The sequence below is a fragment of the Pantherophis guttatus genome, chromosome 2 (assembly GCF_059756535.1).
Source record: "Pantherophis guttatus breed Tessera chromosome 2, ASM5975653v1, whole genome shotgun sequence".
NCBI classification, from domain to species: domain Eukaryota; kingdom Metazoa; phylum Chordata; class Lepidosauria; order Squamata; family Colubridae; genus Pantherophis; species Pantherophis guttatus.
In genome coordinates, this window is record NC_142064.1 from 208,937,995 (window position 1) to 208,958,252 (window position 20,258).

The window sequence follows — 20,258 nt, forward strand, 5'->3', positions numbered from 1 at the left end:
AATAAGTTGCCAACATTGAGTGGATTTGGAGGGTTAATCATATATAATTAAAATTCCATAATCTGTAATTAAATATATTTGGCAGATTGTATATATATGTATATATAAATATTGATTTGGGACTATATATAATTATACCTACACACATATATATCTTCATACTTATATATATATATAAACACATATATATATGTATGTTTAGTAGGTCATGTGGATATCTCTCTCTTATTATGAAATTACAAAGAAAAGAAATCACATGCTCTGCTCATACAAAAAGAGAATTACTAAAACAATATTTTCTAAGAAAAATTATTTTTCAGGCATCAACATGGCCAAACCAGGGTCCTTTATGAAGACAGTCCAACCAAAGACTTACCCATAGCTAGAGGTAAAACACAATGCATTGTAGAGAGTGCAGCTGCTGTCTTTTCTAATAGACAAGAGTTCTCAGAGCATTGCAACAGCCATCCCTCCTTGGTTAGAATGTGCAACAGCCTTCTGACTTCCATAGAAGCAACTTATGTAATCAAGTCAACTGTGGAGCATTAAACATGGTCAATATTCCAAGAGAATATTGAGCTCTGATAGTTAAGGCACCAGGCTACAAACCAGGAGACTGTGAGTTCTATTCCTGCCTTAGGCATGAAAGCTAGTTGGGTGACTTTGGACCAAACACACACACACTCTCTCTCTCAGCCCAACTCATCTCACAGGGATGCTATTATGGGGAAAATAAGAGGAGGAAGGAGTATTAATATGCCAAAAAAATAAAATAAAAGTGGGATATAAAGAGATATATTGTACATTTTTATCAGTAAATGGTTATTTATTAAAATGAGGAACAGGTATGTTACTGGGATAAAGTGTTAGATTAGGAGCAGAGAAACCCACACTGAAGTCCACCTTTCAAGCATGAAAACTGGATGACTTCGGGGACTTCACAGAGTTTTTTCTTGGGAAAAATGGAAATTGAGAGGCCTATATAAGCTACCGTGAGCTCCCCAAGAAAAGCTGAGATGTGAATTGAATGAATGAGTAAATGACTGAATCAATTAATAAATAACCACTATTAAAGTGTAACTCTGGAACAGCAAAATAGGACCAAAGATATATTTAACACACTTAGCACAAGCATATGCAATGGTACTCACTAGTAGTGGTGCAGGTATTGAACATGATCCATAGTTTTCCAGAAAAGTAATGATGCCTATACTGTAATCTGTACGTTACAAATGTTTTTCATTTTGTTATTTGGTTTTCTATGAGCTGATTAATTTCCAGTAAACTTTTGGTATGCTCCTTAAATTCTTGCCAGATGTTATCATATTCTGAAAAATTGCAAGTTTCCTCACATTTAATTCTCACTATCCGAAAAAGAGAAGTTAAGAATTCTTGCGGCATAAAACAGAGATAGAAGAATCCCAATGTCCTGAATTTCTATTGTTATAGGGAAAAGAGAAAAAAGGACAGGAAGTACTGTTATACTTTATTGAAATTCTGTGTTTTATAATATTATCCTATATATCAGGTGTGTCAAACTCCAGGCCTGTGGGCCAGATTCAGCTTGCCGGGTGCTTAGATCTAGCCCGCAGGGTCGACCTGGAAACAGCAAAGAACCGGCCCACGGTGCCTCTGCCAGCAAAAACAGAGTGTGGGAGGATCGTGTGCAACCCTCTTGTGCTCTGTTTTTGTTGACAAAGGGTTACAGGAGGCTGTCCCAGCCAAAAATGGAGCTCGGGAGCCCATTTTCGCTGGCAGAGCACTTGGGCCACAGATGCCCCCAACACAAGTGATGATAAGCTGGCCACACCCACCCTGGCCATGCCTACCCCAGCCCCCTGAGGTCAAACATAACCCTGGTGCGGCCCTCAATGAAATCTAGTTTGACACCCCTGCTATATATGTTCTACTCACACATATCTCAGGTAAATAGGATTATAAACTCAATTTAAGATATGCTTTAGTGGCCTCTAAAACATAACTAAGCTAAACTAAGCTAAACTAAGCTCAGCTAATCTAAGCTAAACTAAACATCTTTATCATTGCTTCTGCCAAATGACCTTGCTAAAATGAGTGAGTTCCTCTAAAAAATTATTTTTATGAGAAACAAAGTTTTTTAAACTAGAATTGACATGCCTTCTACACATTACGGGACATCTGTCCAATAGCATTGCTATTTTCCATCGAATTATGTATAATCTTCATCCGTTTCATTCCTGACCTCTAGGAATAATTGTTGGAAGCCTGTGCCATACATGATGCCATGAGAAAAAAAAAGAACTGAGTGCAATCATCACAATGCTGTTACTGTGCTTCAAATCCTTGAATTACCTTGTGCAGCACTTTCATGTACGGTACTGTAATTCTTAACAAGTATGGTAAGTAAAATGAAATCCTATGGAATCTCCTTGGCCAATTTTCACAGAAAATGATTTCCAGGACCATTTCTGAAACTAATTTGTGAGACAGAAAAAAAAAAGCAATGCATAGCAATTTATTTAACTTGTACTCTAGAAAAGTGGTTCGGAACTATACCACTGTTACTGCTGTCAATGGTTATTGATGGAGAATCAACATCTATAACTCACTGATTCTCTTACGCTTCTGTCCAAGATTCAGACTGAAATAAATCCAAAAAATCAGATCCAACCAAAACAGTGCACCCAATTTTCTACTTGATCAGATTTACTGAGAGCTTCAATCTAGACAGTTTTCTACGCTTTTATGGTTCTTTCAGAGAATAATCTTAAAGCAATAGTTCCCTTGGAATCTTGATACAATAAAAAAAAAAAAAACAATTTTAACCCGGGCATAGTTTAGTTGAACTTTTTTCTGGATAGCTCATAACCATCATTTAAGAAGGCATCAAACAGGCATGTATTGGGTTTCAATAATATTTCAAATAATAACAACTGAAGGTTTGCAATTGGATTTTATCTGGCTATTGTGTTTTTTGTTTTCTTTCCCTTTTGACTTGAGAGGAGGGTGAGGAGACTTTTGTGCTGCAAGACCCGAGAAGTTCAGGACAAGGCAGGGATTTTCACCCATTGTTTTCAATGTTTCAGAAGAAAAGACATAATTTCCAATGTGCTTCTAACAGACTGAAAAGTGAAAACAATCGTGGTATGGTTTGCTCTCCTGGTTTATTTTTTTTTAAAAAAATATTAATGCCGCTCTTTAAAAGTAATAAAAAATTAATATTTAGGAAGCATTTTTTATCAAAGAAACAATCATTTTGGATCATGTTTCTCTTTTCAGTAACCCTACATTGCTCCAGAACGAAGTATTCCACTACAAACTATTTAAATGGAATAGGTTCATTATCTCCTTTATTGAAAATTACAGAATGCATATCAGTTCCATCTATTCACCCCTAATCATATGATGGGTGATACTTTAATCTGGATTATTTTGGTATTAAAAAGTAATAATATTTTTTTAAAAAAGGATCACTGTGAGGCTGATTCATTAAGATCAGGACTAAGAAATTTGTCCATATCTTCAACTCCTAACAAATCCTTCATTATCTTCTCCTCTAGCCAATCCAATCTGCAAACATCAACCTCTGCCAGGCTCATTGGCACTCTAATCACAATCCCTATGGCGCCACAACATTTAGCAATAATTAACACTCTACACTTGGCAGCAAGACTGCAAACATATATAATTGACTGCACAGAAGAATTTATTCTAAATTAATGGCTTAGCTAAAAAAATGAAAACAACCCCCCCTCCCCCAAATTTTCTAGGAATATAAAATCATGGCAAGCAATGATTTAAAAAAAAATAGGAGGGACTTGCTGGTCTTAATAGGCATAACCACAAAGGAAGAGCAAGATCTTGCTTTGATCAGAATGAAAATAATTGTGATATTTCCAACGTGAAACAGACCAGTTCGCTAAAAAAAGAAAATATATTTGCAATCATTTGTAAATTGCAACCTTTTTGCTTATATTGATCATTGGTATGTCTGCATGTCACTAATTACAACCTTTTTGCTTATATTGATCATTGGTATGTCTGCATGTCACTAAGAACAAGGCTCAGATAAATGAGAAGATGAATGCCATCGTACTTTGCGTTGCACACTTACTAATTCATGTAAGTATGAGAGGAAGTACAGCATAATCAGACTTGCTTCCTGTTAAATTGATTCCTGCTTTAGTCTATCTGGAAGGATGGGGGGGACTGACAACAATCTTGCAAATCTCATTGTACTGTACCCCTTCTCCTCTTTACACTCATGTGAATTAGGGTGGCATCCATCTGAGCCTTTCTCATATTTTCTGCTTGATGTAGACTTAAGATGGTTTTCCTTTGGTTAACAATAATGGATCTTGCCTATCTCCATTAAGATTAACTTCATTACTTTCAACAAGTCTCCTATACCAGACTAAACAATAGCCAATAGTCAACAATAGTCTGTAACGCATGAAAACAACTGAATAATTTTGTACCATTTACATTCAAGGGGAAAAAAAGAACACAGGCTAAGGCTTCTGTTGGAGTTGAAACTTGGAGTTGAGTTTGGCTCTTCTTCAGAGCCACACATGGAATTTCAGCCAATTCCCTGGAGACCCTGCCACAATTCAGGATGGTTCTTTGCAGGTGTAAGCACGGTTACTTACACCCTTCATACTTACACACTACTGTATAGAGCTAGAATGTGTGAACTCAGCAACATTGTCTCCTGTGATGCATATAAAGGCAGCTTACCTTTAATATATTAATAGGTTCTGGGAGAAGAATTCTACCCAAATATAATTGCATATTTTATATCTACCTTCTAGAGAAAAGTATAGTATTTTAAGTCTCCATCAGCTTCTAAATCTCTTTTAGTCTAGAGAAAAAGAAAGAAAGAAAGAAAGAAAGAAAGAAAGAAAGAAAGAAAGAAAGAAAGAAAGAAAGAAAGAAAAAGAGTAGGGAGGGATAGCTGTTGCAGGCTTTTCCCTGAAAGATACCCATTCACTTTTCATATTGGATCAATCAAATTCACCAGACTTGTATTTTTCAATTAGTTACAAAATGCGATTCAGAATGCATCAGTATAAACAGATGGACTGTGAAACCCTCAAAACCCCTCTCCTCCCCCCCATGTCTCCCACAATGCATTGCAAGATGTATGTGGCCCTTTGTGAGGGCAGCACAGCCATAGGTTGGACTGCTGTTTTCGAACAGGACTATAAGGCAGGGTCTGGAAACAAGCCAATGAAAGGAGGAAGAGGAAAGGAATACAAAACACTAAGTAATTATTTTCATCAGCATTGCCAATACAGGGTCAGGAGCAGGCAGCTCATTGCTGATAGAACAGGGCTGAGGACTCTTGTGCTTGAGATCCAGTCACTGATAATCTCTTAGTGTGACAGTCTACAGCTGTGTATTTCGACTAGGGTCTCTTCTCAGTGTCTTTTTACATGACATATCTTTGCCTATCTACCTGCACAATTTCCTCTGCCAAGTGCTTAAGCTGGGCTTCCCAATCTGAGCGCTATCCAGCTTTGTTAGGAGCTACAACTCTTAGAATTCCCAGCCAGTGTGGCTGAACTTCCATAGATCTGAGACTTGTTTAACCTCACGAAATTCTGCAAAACTATAAGCATAGAACCCAGGAAATTTCACTCACGATTGTAGGTATGCTTGTATCTAAGGGAAATTTGAGTCAAATGAGAACCATATATTTATTGCAAGGCATTTCAGCTTTGTGTCTTTTTGTATCGAACAGATCACAGTCTAATAATAAGCATCCCTCTGGCGCTTTCCTGCATTTTGTGTTAATTAAATGCCATTCCAAGCCATACATCTCACTTTTATATGGGTACTGACTCTGGAGGTCTTGAATTATGGAAGTAACCAAAAATATGCACTATTTTATTCCTTTTGCTTCTTTACTTTGATGGAATAAATGTTCCAAATATTGGTTTCATATAAAATAGATTGTTAAATGCTGCTATGTTCCCCACCTCATAGTTTTGTTTTTAACTACTGAACGAGCTTTAAAAATTCACTCCCCCTTCTTCTCCTGTCACAGCTGGTTCTCTAAATACAACTTCTACAATACACTCTTTTCATAACAGAGGCCTTTAATATGTAAAGTATATTATTTAAATTCGTTCTTTTATACAATATAACCACATATCTCTTTTTTTTTTAAAAAAAATCACACTCAGGTACATATGTATAGGAGCCATGGTGGTGCAGTGGTTAGAAAGCAGTATTACAGGCAAACTCTGCCCACAGCCTGGAGTTCGATCTTGACCGGCTCAAGGTTGATGCAGCCTTCCATCTTTCCGAGGTCAGTAAAACAAGGACCCAAATTGTTGGGGGAAATATGCTGATATTTGTAAACCTCTTAGAAAATGCTCCAAAGCTCTATGAAGCGGTCTATGTGCTATTGCTAAGTGCTATATGGAGTACTGTATGCAACCTCTAGTCTGTATTTAAACTAAAGTGCTATTGTAGTGTTTGATGTACAAGAAAAGGAGGAGGCAAGCAAAATCTATAACGATCAACCCTATTTCACTAGTTTAGATTTGTGTAGAGGATGGAAAGTTTCAGACTTGCCCTTCCTATTCATTGAGTTTTGAAATCATTGCCTCAAGAATTTTATAAACGAATAGGAGAACTGAGTAGACTGAATGCTCACAACATGATCATTCGACTACACCTCATCTCTGATTGTGATAATAGTTTGAGATAATAAAGTTAAAAAAATAAAGATAATAAGTTTGAGATAATAAATAGCCAGAAATCTCTTTTGAAGATTTCTGCTAATGATGATGATGCCCATTGTGGGGATTATGGTACTTTAGCTTCAAAAATTCTGGCCTGCGAGCAAGCTGGACTCGTCTTGAGATGTTCAGCTTCTCCCCTCTCCCTTTGGAGGAGCTTAAATGTTTTCTCGAGAGAGTGATATTGGTCTCTGTTTCCAACCTTTCTGAACCCGGAGGTTTCTGCACAGCCCTGTTCCATTCAGGTTGAGTTGTCTTGAAGAGAAAGGTAAGCATAGGAACAAGGACAGGGTAAGAAAATTTGTAGGAAAGGTGTGAGGCAAGGGAGAGGAAAAAGCAGAAAGGGTGGAAGAGATATTTTTGCAGGGAGGAAGAAGAGCAGGAATTTTAAACTAGCTACAAAAACCTTAATTGAATTCAAACATAACAGTTCCATATGAAATTGGCTCATCTTTAACGATACCGGATTGAATCTCTGAGCAATGCACAGGGTAGGAGTGGGGAGATCAGTAGTGGTGAAGCTATTATGAACATAACAAGACATGTTGCTTCCAAATAAAGAGTGAAAGAGGGTAAGGGAGGGGGAGGGGAAAGGAGAGGGGAAGAGTTTGGTGGTGATTCGCAAGGTTAGGCGTGGCAAACGGGCAAGGAAATGGGCAAGCAGGCCAGGTGGTGGTGGTAAGGGAGAGTGGTGAAGGTCTGGAGTGAGGGTGGGGGTTACTGGACACAGGTGAGGAAAAGGGGGTGGTGGAAGGGGAGTGGTCTAAGACTGAAAATACTTGCCCTTCAATTTGCTTGGTACTGTGTGAATCCATCAGAGAGAGAAAGCAAGAAAAAACAAACAAAAAACAGAAAACAAAAAAGGGGGTTGGGTGGAAAGGGGGAAGGGGGTACAAACAATATTTTATTCAATTGCTGTTTGAATAAAAATATTGTGTATCATAATCATACCAAAAGGAAACCTCTTGCAAAAAACGACATGAAAAAGAAATAAGCCAAAATAATAGTAATAATAATAATAATAGTAATAAAAGTACCAATCAAAAGACCACAGTAAGAAAATAATAAAAATGTATAGATATAACTCGATCTATAGATATATATTATATAACCAACATAAAAATGGAATTCAGTAGCAACAGTTTGCAACAGTCTTGATTTAGAAATGTTCTTACTGAGTTAGCAGACCATGCAAAATTCAAGATTAACAAAAGACACACACAGAGATTGAGACAGAAGGAGAGGAAACGAAGGGAGAGAAATTCAGGGCAGTGGGCCACGCCTGAGCTCATCTGGCAAATGGGTAAGATGTGGCCATTCTCAGTGAAAGGCAAAAATAGGACAGGAGCTTGGAATCAACCCTATGTGGCAGAAAAGCTCTCTTTTTATTTTTTTTAAAAAAGCAATCCACATTTCCTTTTGCAAAGGAAGCTGGAAGTCTTTTACCATGCCTGACATTATAGTGCATAGGGGAAATCACATAGTTTATGAAACATGACCAATTTTAAAAAACAAAAAACCTGCCAAGACGACACATGTAATTTCCTGATGAGAAAACATAGTCCCAACGGAAATTGTTGAAGAGAAATATCTGTGCATTAAAGTGACATTTAGGAGAAAGCTTGCAGCTTTACAGCAGAAAGCACATACTTATGCATGTGCAAAAGACACTAGGTACAATTTTTAGGCAGGATTGGAAATGGTGTCTGCCTGAAATTTGGCAGAGTTTTTGCCAGGCACTACAGTGACAATATTAAGTTAGATAGACACTAAATAAGGTAGCTACTGTTGGAATCGAGGAGATTGAGGACCAAATCCATGTTGTATTATTTCAGGTTGGTTTTTAATGAAGAGCCATGGTGACCCAGTGGTTAAAATGCAGTACTACAAGATACTTTTGTGATTTCTAGCTACCAGCAGTTCAGCAGCTCGAGTCTCACCGGCTCAAGGTTGACTCAGCCTTCCACCCTTCCGAGGTCAGTAAAAGGAGGTCCCAGATTGTTGGGGGAAATATTATGCAGACTCTGTAAACCGCTTAGAGAGGGCTGTAAAGCACTATAAAGCGGTATATAAGTTGAAGTGCTATTGCTATTGCTAATTGGAAAAGGAACCTGGGAAGCATAAATCCTGCCAACCTAGTCTGGTGAGGGTAATTAGAAAGCTCTTCCTCTAATTTCATGATTGAATTTGAACTATTCATTTGCTGGTTTCAGAAATCTGAAAGCCAGAGCCTGATATGGTACCACTTAGCATGCTAGTGGTAATCTCAACTACAGGTAGTCCTCGACTTACAATCATTTGTTTAGTGACTATTCAAAATTGCAATGACACTGAAATAACTGACCTATGACCATTGTTTCATACTTATGACCATTGCGACATCTCCACGGTGATCAAAATTCAGCCACAACTGGCTCATGTTTCTGATAGTTACAGTGTCCCGGGATCATGTAAGCATGTGTGAGCTTCGACAAGCAAAGTCAGTGGGGAAGCCAGATTCACTTAACAGCCATGTTACTAACTTAACAACTGCAGTGATTGATTTAACACTTAACAACTATGGCAAGAAAGGTCATAAAATGGGGCAAAACTCACTTAACAACTGTCTTGCTTAGCAAGGGAAATGTTGGGCTCAACTGTGATCGTAAGTCGTGGACTAGCTATATAATGTGTAGCAACCTAAGGGCTCATTTGAGAGAGAGAGAAAACACATAAAGTCAGAGATGGCCAGCAGAGGTAATTTGGGAATTACCTCTGGCGTATTTGGGAACGATGTTGGGAGATAGGGTGAAGATGGGAACTGTTGGATAAGAGAGGGCATAATCAACAGCTGTGTGATGGAAGAAGAAAGACACTCAGAAGGAATCTCTACCCAAGCTTTCAGGTTGTGAAGGAGATGATGGGAGATTTGTACTTTTAGACTTGCAAGATCCTGCTGATGTAGTCTTACAGTAAAGTACAATTAGCTCATCTGGCCATGTTTCTTGACTGTTCTACTTGAGAACACAGACATCAATCTTGCAGACCTCTTTTACAGCAGTGGTGGGATTCAGCCGGATCGCACGAACCGGTAGCGGCGACTGCAGGAGGGTCCGCCCACGCACCCAGATGTAATGTGCGACTACTATGCATGCGCAGAAGGCTGTGCGCGTGCGCAGAGGTGTATTTGAGTGAAGCGCGCTCACTCGAGTGTACGCACGCTCACATTTGCAAACCGGTAGGGAAGGTAAGTGAATCCCACCTCTGCTCTACAGCCCGAGAACTTAGAGGGGGTTCTTTCTGAGCCTCATTCTCCACCTCATTCTCCACCCAATAAGCAGGTATGGGCTATGACTTCTCTTATCTGACCCTTATCTGACCCGGGGGGGAGGGGAAATCATCTCTTCTCCCTGTCTCCCAAAGTCATTCCTATATAACATTACACTGGAGCAGGATCCTTTAGGTACACAGACCGACTGTGTCCTAGGTGTTAAGGAGAGATGCTCTTTGGAAAGTATCATCTCTTGGCCTCAGACATACATGAAACCTCATCTGATTCTTATTTATATTTGCTGCTATAATCCTACCAAAAATTCCTATCAGTTTGTACAAGAGAATTATCTATTCAAGAAAAGATTGGACTGCCATTTGTCAGAAATTGTGTAGGGTCTCCTGCTAGAATGGAGGGGGGGGTTTGGACTAGATGACCTAAAAGGTTCCTTCCAACTCTGTTAATCTATATTTGAAAACCCTTCCCATATGAAAAACATATTTGTACAAAGTTTCTATGCTAGGGAAGAGGCTTTACTATAATTCTTTTTTATAACATAACTTTTCATCTGGAAGGAATGGGATGGCAATTTTTTTCAAAGCAACCATTTGTGAATACTGCACCAAATGCTCCTACAAAACATTGGAAGCATAGAACATAGAATAATAATGTTGGAAGAGATCTTTGAGGTCTTCTCGTCCAGCCCCTGCCCAAGGAGGAGAAGCTATACCATTTCAGACAAATGGTTGTCCAGTCTCTTTTTGAAAGCCTCCAGTGATGGAGCACCAACAACTTCTGAAGGCCAGTTATTTCATTGGTTGATTGCTTTCTCCATTTGGAAATTTCTCCTTAGTTCTAGGTTGCTTCTTTCCTTGGTTAGTTTCCAACCATTCTTTTTTGTCCTGCCTTTTGGTGCTTTGGAAAATAGTTTGACCCCACCATCTTTGCAGGAGCCCTTTAAGCAGCTTAGACCCACATCCCCCAACCTTAAAGTAGATGATCTTTATTTATTTTTTCTTTCCAAAGAGGAGTGGTTGCTTAAATAGCAGGAGAAAGATGGTTCACATTATTTCTTCTTAGTGTCAAAGTTTTTTCTAAAGAGATACTTATTGAAAGGGTTTTCTATATTCCCAAGTAAATTGGAATAGGACTGCAACTGGGGTTAAAACTAATTTAACTAAATGCCTATGGAGATTCTCAGTGATCTCAGGTCATGGTTGTCCCAAAGGTGTTTTTTCAAGAGGCAACTGGACTTTCTGGTTTTTCTTTGAAGACCTTTTGCTTCTCATCCATGAAGCTGAAGAAGCTTCTTGAATGAGAAGTGAAATGTCTTCAAAGAAAAACTAGAAAGCCCAGTTGCCTCTTGAAAAAGCACCTTTGGGATATTTAACTAAAAGTCAGCAAGTTGGGGCAGCATCCAGCCTGGAGATATGCAAAATCAGCTATTTTTTTAACTATTTCAAGAAACACATGGTGTAGGCCTGATTAATATTATACTATATCCAGAGCATTGGAATGATCTGTTTCAGGGCTGGATCAGTCCGTTTAGAGGTACGACCATTCTGTGATTGATGGTTCTATCCAGTCTTGGTCAGAAGAGCAAATATATAGATAGTCCTTAACTTACAACCATTTGTTTAGTGACTGAAGTTACAATGGCATTGAAAAAGTAATTTCCAACTGATCCTCACACTTATAACCGTCATAGCATCTCTACAATCATGTGATCAAAATTTGGATGCTTGGCAATCAGCATGTACTTATGATGATTGCAACATCCTGGGGTCATGTAATCACCATTTGCTATCTTTATGCTGGCTTCCATCTAGTAAAGTCAACAGGGAAAGCTGGATTTACTTAATCACATGTGATTCACTTCATAACTGCAATGTTTTGCTTAACAATCATGGCAAAAAAGATTGTAAAATTGGACACGATTCACTTACCAAATGCCTTGTTTGGCAAATGGAAATTCTGCTCCCAATTGTGGTTGTAAGTCAAGGACTACCTGTATTTTGGAACCTATTTGCATAAGCGAATCTTCAATATGTCGTACTTCAGCACACATTCTAAGGAATAGCATCCCTTTAAACTTCCCTGAAGGTGAAATTTTTTAGCCGCCGTAAGTAACATAGCATGAGTATGGAGTACAAAAGGTAGGAGAAGGGAGAGAGAGAGAGATGAGAAAGAAGAGGAATTACAGAGACAGAGGGACAGACACAGATAGAAAAAGGCAGAATCACTCAGAACAGGATGTTAAAAACTCCCTTGGAAGCTCCTCACACCCTTTGATGAGAGAGAGCAGAGCCCAGGATCACACACAAGGGGAAGCAAACACACAAGTACAGAGATTAATTGTAAATTAGTGAGGAAACAAGCAAAGAAATTCAAACTTTAAATAAAAATAAGGATGGCTTAAAACAAATTTAAACAAAACAGAAAGAAACATGCAAAATTTCCCAGTTTTCAAATTAACCAGCTGCTATTATAATCTACCACATAAAAAGCATATAAAGCAACAACTCAACCTCATCTCCCCTGGATGTTTTTAAAAGTTCATTGCAAGGGATCTGGTAAATCGTTTCATCTCTGGGAAGCCTGCATTATTCTTTCATAAATAAAATGAAACTTTCTTTTCTTCTCTGGGTAAGAATTTGTTTTTAATTTGATACATTTTAAAAAAGTGTTTAACATTTAGGCATTTTGCTCTCTCTTGAAAATCATCCTTAGGCTAGCTGGCGGGTTTAGGGTCACAGGGCATGTGAAAGGACAGGAGGGAAAGAAAAACCTATACTTACACTTCACCTGGAGAATCTGGTCACTTAGATTAGCTTGGATGTAAGATCTGCTGTAATTCGGTAAAACCAGACCTAAGCTGGAAAAGGAAAAAAAGGGAGATCACAATGTTACCAAAGCAGCTGCCCTGGTGATGAAAACAGTCTGAATAGAAGACAGTAATGGAAGATTTAAAGCAACAAATTGGCTTGGGAGATCATCAGAATTGAAGACTTATATATCTGGAAGGAACAGGATTGGAGACACCTGCCTTGAATGAAAGTGTTGGATGTTGCAAATTGTCCAAGGAATGTTTAATGAACTGATGTTATACAAGAGTGAATCTCAGAATGGCCTGTCTTTTTCAGGAATGAAATACAGGTAAGAATAAAACCAGTATCTTTTAAGGGCATTTGTTGGAAGCAGAATTAGAAGCGAAGATTTGAGGAAGTTAAGTTTATAATATCTTTCCCAGGAGAGTCGGTTTGCCATTCCATGTCATCCAAATAAACACAAATTCATGGCAGACAAAGTTTTTCTTATCCTATGCCTGGTTCTCAGATAACTGGATTAGAAATAACTGGATATTTGTTGAGCTATCTTGTGATAAACTGGTTTTCCTAGAAAAATTCAGAGGCATATGTATATTTGCAATAAGTAACGATACACTAGATGGCAGGCTCACTTAACAGCTTCTGGTTGCAGACTTCAAACATGATATAATCTTGATATTATAATAGGTAGCTCCCTCTTATTAGTTTGCAGTGGGAAGATACCGGTATATACATTGGAAAAGTGTTGTGCTTTAAAAAAATCAATGGATGCTTCTTCCTAGATTTTATTTCTACCCTTCAAGACCTAAGGGCATGGATAATAATATACTGTAAAATGAACAGACCCACAAAGAACATCTGGCATTGTATATTTCTGGCACCAGCCATTTGTAGCATCAACTAGAGATGGCTGTGCTGACATAGCATTAAGGAAGAGAGGCTTTTTATTTTCACAGTGATAGCTGGATGATACCATAATCTCTAGAGCAGAAGTGTCAAAAAATGTCAAGGGTCAGCTCTCCTCTCTTCCTAAAGCACTTATTCAATAACTACCAATGACCACATTTGTTACACTGATGCTGACTAGTTGTTGTACCAGAATTGCTCCTAGTGTGCTGTGTTCGACCCACTTTTCAAAATAATAGTGTCAAAAAAAAATACTTTGACAGACTTTACTACTGAATTCTAAACCTATAGTTCGGTGAAAAATATAGCATTTCAAAATAACTTAAAAGATCAAGCCATTATGTTATAATCACTTTGGCTAATATTGGCTATGAACCTTAGTAAAGTTACTTTTAAGTTAGACTGACTTCTGATGGCTTATATCAGGGGTGTCAAACTCATGTCATCACGGCAGCATCATGTGACGTATTGGGACTTTTTTCCCCTTTGCTACACCAGGCGTGGGAGTTTGACAGCCCTGGCTTATATGGACCGTTCTGTGTAATTTTCTTTAGAAAAATATAGTTTGCACCATTGTTTTCTTCTGGTGATGATGGTCCTGCATGGCATAGCTCATAGCTTCATTGAACTATGCAAGCCCCTTCGCCATGACAAGGCAGTAATCCATGAAGGGGTTTAGCTTAAATACTGGTTTCTTAAGGGGATCTCCTCCCAAGTACTCACCAGAACCAGCCCTTCTAAATTTCCCAAACTAAGGAAGACTGCCTGAATGCTGCCGCATGCTAAAAGGTTATCTGTTTAAACCAAGACATTATGGCCAATCAGTAAACCTTTGACACATTAGATAAAATTCTGAAGAACACAGGAGAGTGAGTTAGGGAGCGAGAGAGAGAGAGAAATAGAATGAATTTCTGGTATCTTTTCCCAATCAGCAGAGAATTGGATTATCTTCTAAAGAAGTCTCTTAGAAGTATTTTTTCCTAAGTATTCTTTTAATCATCACTTATGGAGGAGTGTTTTTCCTGGCTATTTCCTTACCTGTAGTTTGTGCTTTTGATAGGTGCCCAAGTGTAGGTTCTATGAACTTTATCAACATACCTCTGTAGAGTCAAAAGGAATGAGTGACTAAATATTGCTCATTACATTTATGAAAAACATTAGCTAATTAGCTAAAGATTCTTGGCCACATTTCATTCTTCATCAAATAAATGGTAAATAAACGAATGTATATCACGATTAACATTAAAGAACTGGTGAAGCATATATTCCAGTTAATCTAACCAATCCAACTACTAACCTAGTTCTTGTATTCTAATATATTGGAAATTTCCATGAAGTCTTTTGAACTGGTCCTGCTTATAATGCATTTTAATATTAAAACTGCCCAATTCCAAAAAGACTCTGGGAAGTTTACAATATGTCTAATACATGTTAAAAAACTGATGACTGTCCAGACTAAAACAGCACTCCCAACATTCATAAAAGACTCAACAGGTTCTCCACAGATACCTTAACACCAGGTGTGGGAACAGAGCAGGTCTTAAGAGATTTGGCCAAATGGAATAATGATTGAATTCCATGGAAGGCTTTTTCACGTAATTTCATGACATATTTTTCATACCCTAGTTCCCTGCTCCTGGTATGTTCCAATAAAGGACTACTATTTTTTTTTTTTGCTTTAATTTATATGCTGCCCTTCTCCAGAGACTCAGGGCAGCTTACAATGCATTAAGCAATAGCCTTCATACTTTTGTATATTTATACAAAGTCAGCTTATTGCCCCCACAATCTGGGTCCTCATTTTACCTACCTTAGAAAGGATGGAAGGCTGAGTCAACCTTGAGCCTGGTGAGATTTGAACTTGCAGTAATTGCAAGCAGCAGATGTTAATAACAGTGCTTTAGTCCACTGTAGGTGGACTAAAGAGCCTGTAGGCTCTTCTTTTTGAAATCTGGCAGTTCAGACTCAAAGTTCAACATATTTACCTCATCAAGGGATTTTATCAGAGTCTTAATATATTGTTGATCTTTATTTCCATCTATCATGCTTCGGCGAATCTAAAGACGGGAGAACAGAAAATGCTGTGAAGTTGGGTGGGGATACATATCAGTGGTAGCACTTACAGTTACCTTTTTAAACTCTTCTGTTCAAACCCCAAGAAAATCTCTTAACAGGATAGGATCTGCATTCGTGGATGATTCATACTATGGTATAAATACACATACACATCCATATGCAATTTACTATACAGAAATATAAGAACTACCAGTAATTATGCAAGTACAAGTAGTCTTTGACTTATAACCACAATTGACCCCAACATTTCTGTTGCTAAGGGAAACGTTTCTTAAGTGAATTTTGCCCCATTTTACAACTTTTCTTGCCACTGTTGTTAAGTGAATCACTGTAGTTGTTAAACTAGTAACATAGTTGATAGGTGAATCTGGCTTTCCCATTGTCTTCACTGGTCAAAAAGTTGAATAAGCTGATTGCATGACCCTGGGACACTGAAACCGTCATAAATATGAGTCAGTGGCCAGGTGTCTGAATTTTGATCACATAACCATGGGGATGCTGCAACAGTTGTAAGGGAGAAAAACGGTCATAAGTCACTCTTTTCAGTGCCATTGTAACTTTGAATGTCACTAAATGAACGGTTGTAAATTGAGGATTACCTGTATATATGAAGAAATTATTCCAAGCTGCCATCACCAGCACTACAAAAATCCTGTTATGACAGTGTAGCACTAAATTTGCCAAAGGAAAAAATCTGATGCCCAGATTTGTAAAAGTAAACTTTGTAGAATCTTACTATTCTGCATTGAGAAAAGATTGCTACAATGCCATTAGAATCTTTTTTTGTTTTTTTAAAAGTAATTTTATTATAGTTTTTGGAGCACTTGTATTTTTGTTTTTTGGGTTGTTGTAGGCTACTTTGATAGAAAGACTATATAAATGTTAATACAAATTATATATATATACTGAGCTGGAGCCGCAGAAAAACCTTGGTTACGTAGGGAAAACCTGGCTAGAAGAAAAACACACATAAACCCTACGAAGAAGTAAGAAAATTGATACACACACACACACACACACACACACACACACACACAGACATAGACACAGACAACAGACACACATATATTTATTTATTGTCATTGTACGTGTATACACAGTATACCCATACAACGAAATTTATTTAATACCCAAAGACCAGGTCCAACACACATAACAATCCCCACCCTCCCCCACCCACCACAAATTGCCCACCCCTAAACTACCCAAACATCCACACAACATATATACATATATATATATATATATATAAGGGATGCGGTGGCTCAGTGGCTAAGACACTGAGCTTGTCAATCAAAAGGTCAGCTGTTCAGCAGTTCAAATCCTAGTGCCGCATAACGAGGTAAGCTCCCGTTACTTGTCCCAGCTTCTGCCAACCTAGCAGTTCGAAAGCACATAAAAAATGCAAGTAGAAAAATAGGGACCACCTTTGGTGGGAAGGTAACAGCGTTCCGTGCGCCTTTGGCGTTTAGTCATGCCGGCCACATCACCACGGAGACTTCTTTGGACAGCACTGGCTCTTAGGTTTTGAAACGGAGATGAGCACCGCCCCCTAGAGTCGGGAACGACTAGCACATATGTGCGAGGGAAACCTTTACCTTTATATATATATATATATATATATACACACACACACACATACACACATACATACATACATTGTGTGTATGTATTTGCCTCAGATAAAGCAGAGCTGATCTATCATGATTGCTTACCCTTTCTTTGTTCTCATCCTCTAGTTCAGCATCAAGGAAATCCAGGGTTACAGCTTCTTGAAAATTGATGATCTGAAAGAATAACTCCAAAGTAGTGATGGTTGTTGTGAATGAGATGAGAATTCAAGACTATCATCCTGTTCACCTTAAGCATGCCATAACAATCCTTGTTCTATGTCTTATTAATTAATTAATTAATTAATTAATTAATTAATTAATTAAATAAATTTTTATACCACCCCCTTTCCCGAAGGACTCGGGGCGGTGAACAGCCAAAATTAAAAAACATACAATATAAACATTAAAATACTATAAAAACAGAATTAAATTTATATTGGCTTCCCCCAATTTAAAACCCCTTACCCATAAAATTCAGCAATTAAAAGATTTTTAACCCAGCCCGGCTTGCTGAAATAAAAAAGTCTTCAGAGCCCGGCGGAAGGTCCGGAGGTCCGGGATCAGTCATATCCCTGGGGGTAGCTCATTCCAGAGGGCGGGTGCCCCCACAGAGAAGGCTCTTCCCCGGGGGGTCGCCAGCCGATATCGCCTGACCGAAGGCACCCTGAGGAGGCCCTCTCTGTGGGAGCGTATTGGCCGTTGGGAGGTTATCGGTGGCAGAAGGTGGTCTCGTAAATAACCGGGCCCTAAGCCATGGAGCGCTTTGAAGATGAGAACCAATACCTTGAAGCGCACCCGGAAGACCACCAGAAGCCAATCCAACTCGCGCAGGAGAGGTGTCATGTGGGAGCGCCATGTCGCCCCCATAAATACCCGCGCGGCTGCATTCTGCACCAGTTGGAGCTTCCGAGTGTTCCTCAAGGGGAGCCCCATGTAGAGAGTGTTGCAGTAGTCCAGGCGGGAAGTGACGAGGGCATGTGTGACCGTGCATAAGGAGTCCCGATCCAGAAAGGGGCGCAACTGGCGTATCAGGCGATACGCCTGTCAGTCTTGACAGAGTATTTATTTTTGCCTTCAAGTCAGTTGTTTATTTATTAAATTTATATGCTGCCCATCTCACTATCCAAAGTTGACTCCTAGCAACTGCCAAAAGAAGTCCCTGAAGGTTTTTGGCAAGGTTTTTCACGAGTGGATTGCCATTACCTCCTTCCTAGAGCTGAGAGAGTGACTGGCCCAAGATCACCCAGCTAATTTCATGCCTAAGGCAGGGCTAGAGTATATGTAGTATAAATGCTGTTATAAATTATGATGTTCAGTAATGAGACATGTTGACAGTTCATAACTGAAACATTTTCTACAAAATGCAAATGTATTTTGTTGGGAGTAAATAGAACTTTTCCATATACACACAAGAATTTCAGTGTTAGATGTAGGGGGTGCTGTAACTGGAAAGAATGCTTTAATTGTAAAATTAATTATTTTTCTGTAAGACACTTAGAATTGATTCAGAGACAAGGCAAGCTATCCTCACTTTAAAACAATATATCAACAATATAGGCTAAGATAAAGCAACCAATTTGATTCTTCAGCAGGTCACTAAGAAATGCATGAATTTAAGTGAGACATTATATTGTACGTTTATTGATTTATAAAAAGCATACAATAAAGTGAATAGATTGATTTATAGAATCTTGTATACAAATTGGAATTGAAAGTTGTGGAGTGTGCTGGAAGTGGTATGTAGTGGAAGTAAAATGCCCTAGAATAAATGAAAATGGTTCATCAGTGAGCAGAGGTATGTAACAAAAAAAAAAATGTCAAAAAGAATTAAAGATATTAACACAGCACTTAATACCAAGATGTCAAAGAAAAAACTGCTTTTATTGCTTTGAAAGTTCCAAACCAAGTTTTGGTGTACCAAACATTATGATTTTAATCTGATTTCTAAGTAGGAAAAATGCAAAAATGAAACAGGACATCAACAGTGGAAATTAAGATAGAGTTCTACCACATTACCGGGACAAAATTTTACTAGTCTCTTTTCAATCTTTACTCCATTAAGTGTAAGTCTGATTGTCATTGGATCAATTAATTAATTAATGAAGAAAATAAGAACCTGTCACTGTTATTTGGGAGCAATCAAAACTAGTTAAATTATCAAGTGTCTGGAAAGATATATTCTACTCATATGCCAAAATAATGTCTTCTATCTAGAGTTGAAAGAACAAGGTACTATTTAAAACAAGGCATTTCTATTAAAAGTTGTTTGGATTTAAACCAGACACACAAACACACAAACACACACACAAAATGTAAGGTATTGGGCTGTTCCTTGGGTGATTTTACCATGCTGAGTAATTTGAACTGTTATTGATCAGAGTCACAGTGAAGTGACTAAATAAATTGTTATGGTTTCTGTCCATCTCTGCCACATCTGCCTATTAATAAGGCTGATGAACTGAGCTGGAAATTTCTGCCAATGAAATGTATCTCATTCTGATCAATGCCATTTTTCAATTCCTTAATTTCTGGCTGCCCTTTCAATGACAGATTTATCTGACTAGTATTTGAGCTAGAAGCCTGTTCTTTTTACTCCATTCTGATGAATGCAGAACTTCTCCTGAGATAAATTAGCCCAAGGCTAATCTACTCCTTTTCTTTTGGTTAATACCCCCGAACAAGTAATGTCTCATAAAGGGGGTCTAGCTAATTCTTCCCTATACTTGCAAAGAAAGAAAGAAAGAAAGAAAGAAAGAAAGAAAGAAAGAAAGAAAGAAAGAAAGAAAGAAAGAAAGAAAGAAAGAGAAATACATATATTATATTGTCAAAATGAGCCAATAGGTGCTTTGTGACTCTC

General features: G+C 38.2%; 1 protein-coding gene across 2 annotated transcripts in view; it reads right to left on the reverse strand.

Moving 5' to 3' along the window:
* Positions 1–20,258, reverse strand: part of CACNA2D2 (calcium voltage-gated channel auxiliary subunit alpha2delta 2) — a 676,129-nt gene that overhangs the window by 24,485 nt on the left and 631,386 nt on the right. Inside the window, exons 19-23 of one of the 2 annotated variants that reach the window (XM_034440357.3) lie at positions 17,504–17,575; positions 15,698–15,769; positions 14,751–14,812; positions 12,777–12,853; positions 7,512–7,529 (exon numbers count right to left, since the gene is read on the reverse strand). In XM_034440357.3, coding sequence (XP_034296248.1) covers positions 7,512–7,529; positions 12,777–12,853; positions 14,751–14,812; positions 15,698–15,769; positions 17,504–17,575 — 301 coding nt within the window. The remainder of the gene's footprint in view (positions 1–7,511; positions 7,530–12,776; positions 12,854–14,750; positions 14,813–15,697; positions 15,770–17,503; positions 17,576–20,258) is intronic. The other variant, XM_034440362.3, reaches the window with a different exon arrangement.